The sequence below is a fragment of the Diaphorina citri genome, unplaced genomic scaffold (genome assembly GCF_000475195.1).
Source record: "Diaphorina citri unplaced genomic scaffold, Diaci psyllid genome assembly version 1.1 scaffold137065, whole genome shotgun sequence".
Lineage (NCBI taxonomy): Eukaryota > Metazoa > Arthropoda > Insecta > Hemiptera > Psyllidae > Diaphorina > Diaphorina citri.
The window spans coordinates 8,330-10,293 of record NW_007513990.1 but is presented as its reverse complement, the minus strand read 5'-3'; the positions used below and the strand labels follow the sequence as shown (position 1 = coordinate 10,293).

Here is a 1,964-nt window from a genome sequence, read left to right as displayed (position 1 = left end):
TTTGGACAATACCACGATGTGAGAGCTCTTATTGATTCAGGAAGCATGATTACTATCATGACTCAGTCATTGAGTGAGTGTTTAGCCCTACCATGTAAACCAAGTAACATTCAAGTCCAAGGTGTGGGATCCTCTAAGCTACAACCTGCTAAGGGTGTTGTTGCTTGTACCATTAATTCTAAATGTTCTTCTTTTGCCCTGGCTATTGAGGCAGCTGTCCTGCCCTCAATTGCTGCAAATTTACCTACCATGCCTGTGCCTCTAGAAATCTACAATCAGTTGTCAAATGTAAAGTTGGCTGACCCAACTTTTGGTTCCCCTGCCCCAGTGCAACTGTTAATTGGAGCACAATATTATGCCAACCTTGTTAACCGATCAGAGCCCATTATTACTGGGAAACCTTCTTTGATACCTACCATGTTAGGAACTCTAGTAATGGGTGAATGTCCATCTGCCATGCCTACTGCTCACCATTCATTCTTTATTTCCCAGAGTGAGGAAGATGTATCCTGCCAGCTCAAAAAATTCTGGGAGATGGAGGAAGTGGCTGTAAATATTCCTGAGGATCCTGAAGACCTACAGTGTGAGCGTCACTTTGTTGAGACCCATTACCGTGACCCTGCTGGCATTTATGTTGTACGCCTGCCCTTTCGAAATGGAACTCCACCTAACTTAGGTAATAATGTTCAGTACGCTAAATCTCGCTTAACGAGACTTGAGTCTTCATTGTCACGGAAGCCTGAGTTTAAAACACTCTACCATGAGAATTTGATTGATTATGTTGAGCAAGGACATATGGTTGTTGCCAAAGAACCTTCCACATATGTTATGACACATCATGGTGTTACCAAAGATAGTTCCACCACTAAAGTTAGAGTGGTATTCAACCCAGCAGAGAAAGCTAGTCCCTCACACTCTTCACTAAATGAATCTCTTTTAGTGGGTCCTAAGCTCCAAAATAACATAAATGATATAATGTTAAACGCCGACACTCAGAGCTCCGCACCATTACAGCTGTAACCAAAAGTAAGTCCCGCTGGAAAGCAAAACCGACATAAGTCTTACTATACTTGGTCACTTAAGCAAGTACGACTGTCCGCAACTGCGTTTATGTGTTGCCGTCTGTATCGGCTAAAATGATACTCGTAGACTCTTCGATATACTAGAGTCCACTCCCATTCTATATCCATGATGTTACGGTTTGCGCCTTAAAGTTTAAGGGATCCGTACCGGTACAAGACCGATACTTAATACATAAGGACCACGGTTAGTAACACAATCATTCACCCCCCCCACACGCCCCAGGGTACACCATCCGGAACATTGTCTAAAAGACATCGTTTTAGAAAGTAGGTCGCGGCCCGCCCCCCCAATTGCTACTTGATCGTCCGGTCCGTTCGTATTCTGTGCCCGATAGACCCTATTTTAAACCTGCAACATCATCGTAAAACCTTAACTAAAATGACTCCATTTCTTTCCTGTTAAGCAAAACCTAAGGTCACTTATGGGTTGTTGCGACTTACCAAAGTTACAGAGGCTTTGAAACACTTCCGAAAAAGTGTGTTCGTACCTTTCCAGTAAATTCTGGAAGACCTACCTCTCGAACTGGTGAAAGGCATTAAGTTTAAGGTCGCCGTCCTGTTGTTCCGTCAATTGAAGAAGTGCTTCCGCCGCCGTCGTCGCTGCCTCCGTCTTGGTCTTGTCTAGTAGCACTACATCCGCACAGAGACAGGCATCTTCGGACCCGCTCGTACCACCTACATCAATAGGGGGAGTAGCGAAATAGTCGACAAACAACTCGTGTCTTTCCACGTACTTCTACCTGATGAACACTGTGGCGTCTTACAGTGCGCTCATAAAGATAACTGAGCTCATCCCGACTGACCTAGGCTGCGGTCCTACACCTTAAACGACAGAAGTCCCGATTTGAATTACCGAGCTAGTAAACGAACTACCAGGCGACA

The 1,964-nt window shown here is 44.7% G+C and overlaps 1 protein-coding gene across 1 annotated transcript; it reads left to right on the top strand.

The window, feature by feature from the left end:
• Positions 1 to 57: 57 nt before the first annotated feature.
• Positions 58 to 1,020, top strand: LOC103524174. The gene has a single exon (XM_008489179.1). The coding sequence runs from the start codon at positions 58 to 60 to the stop codon at positions 1,018 to 1,020; it is 963 nt and encodes a 320-aa protein (XP_008487401.1).
• The last annotated feature ends 944 nt before the right edge of the window (positions 1,021 to 1,964 follow it).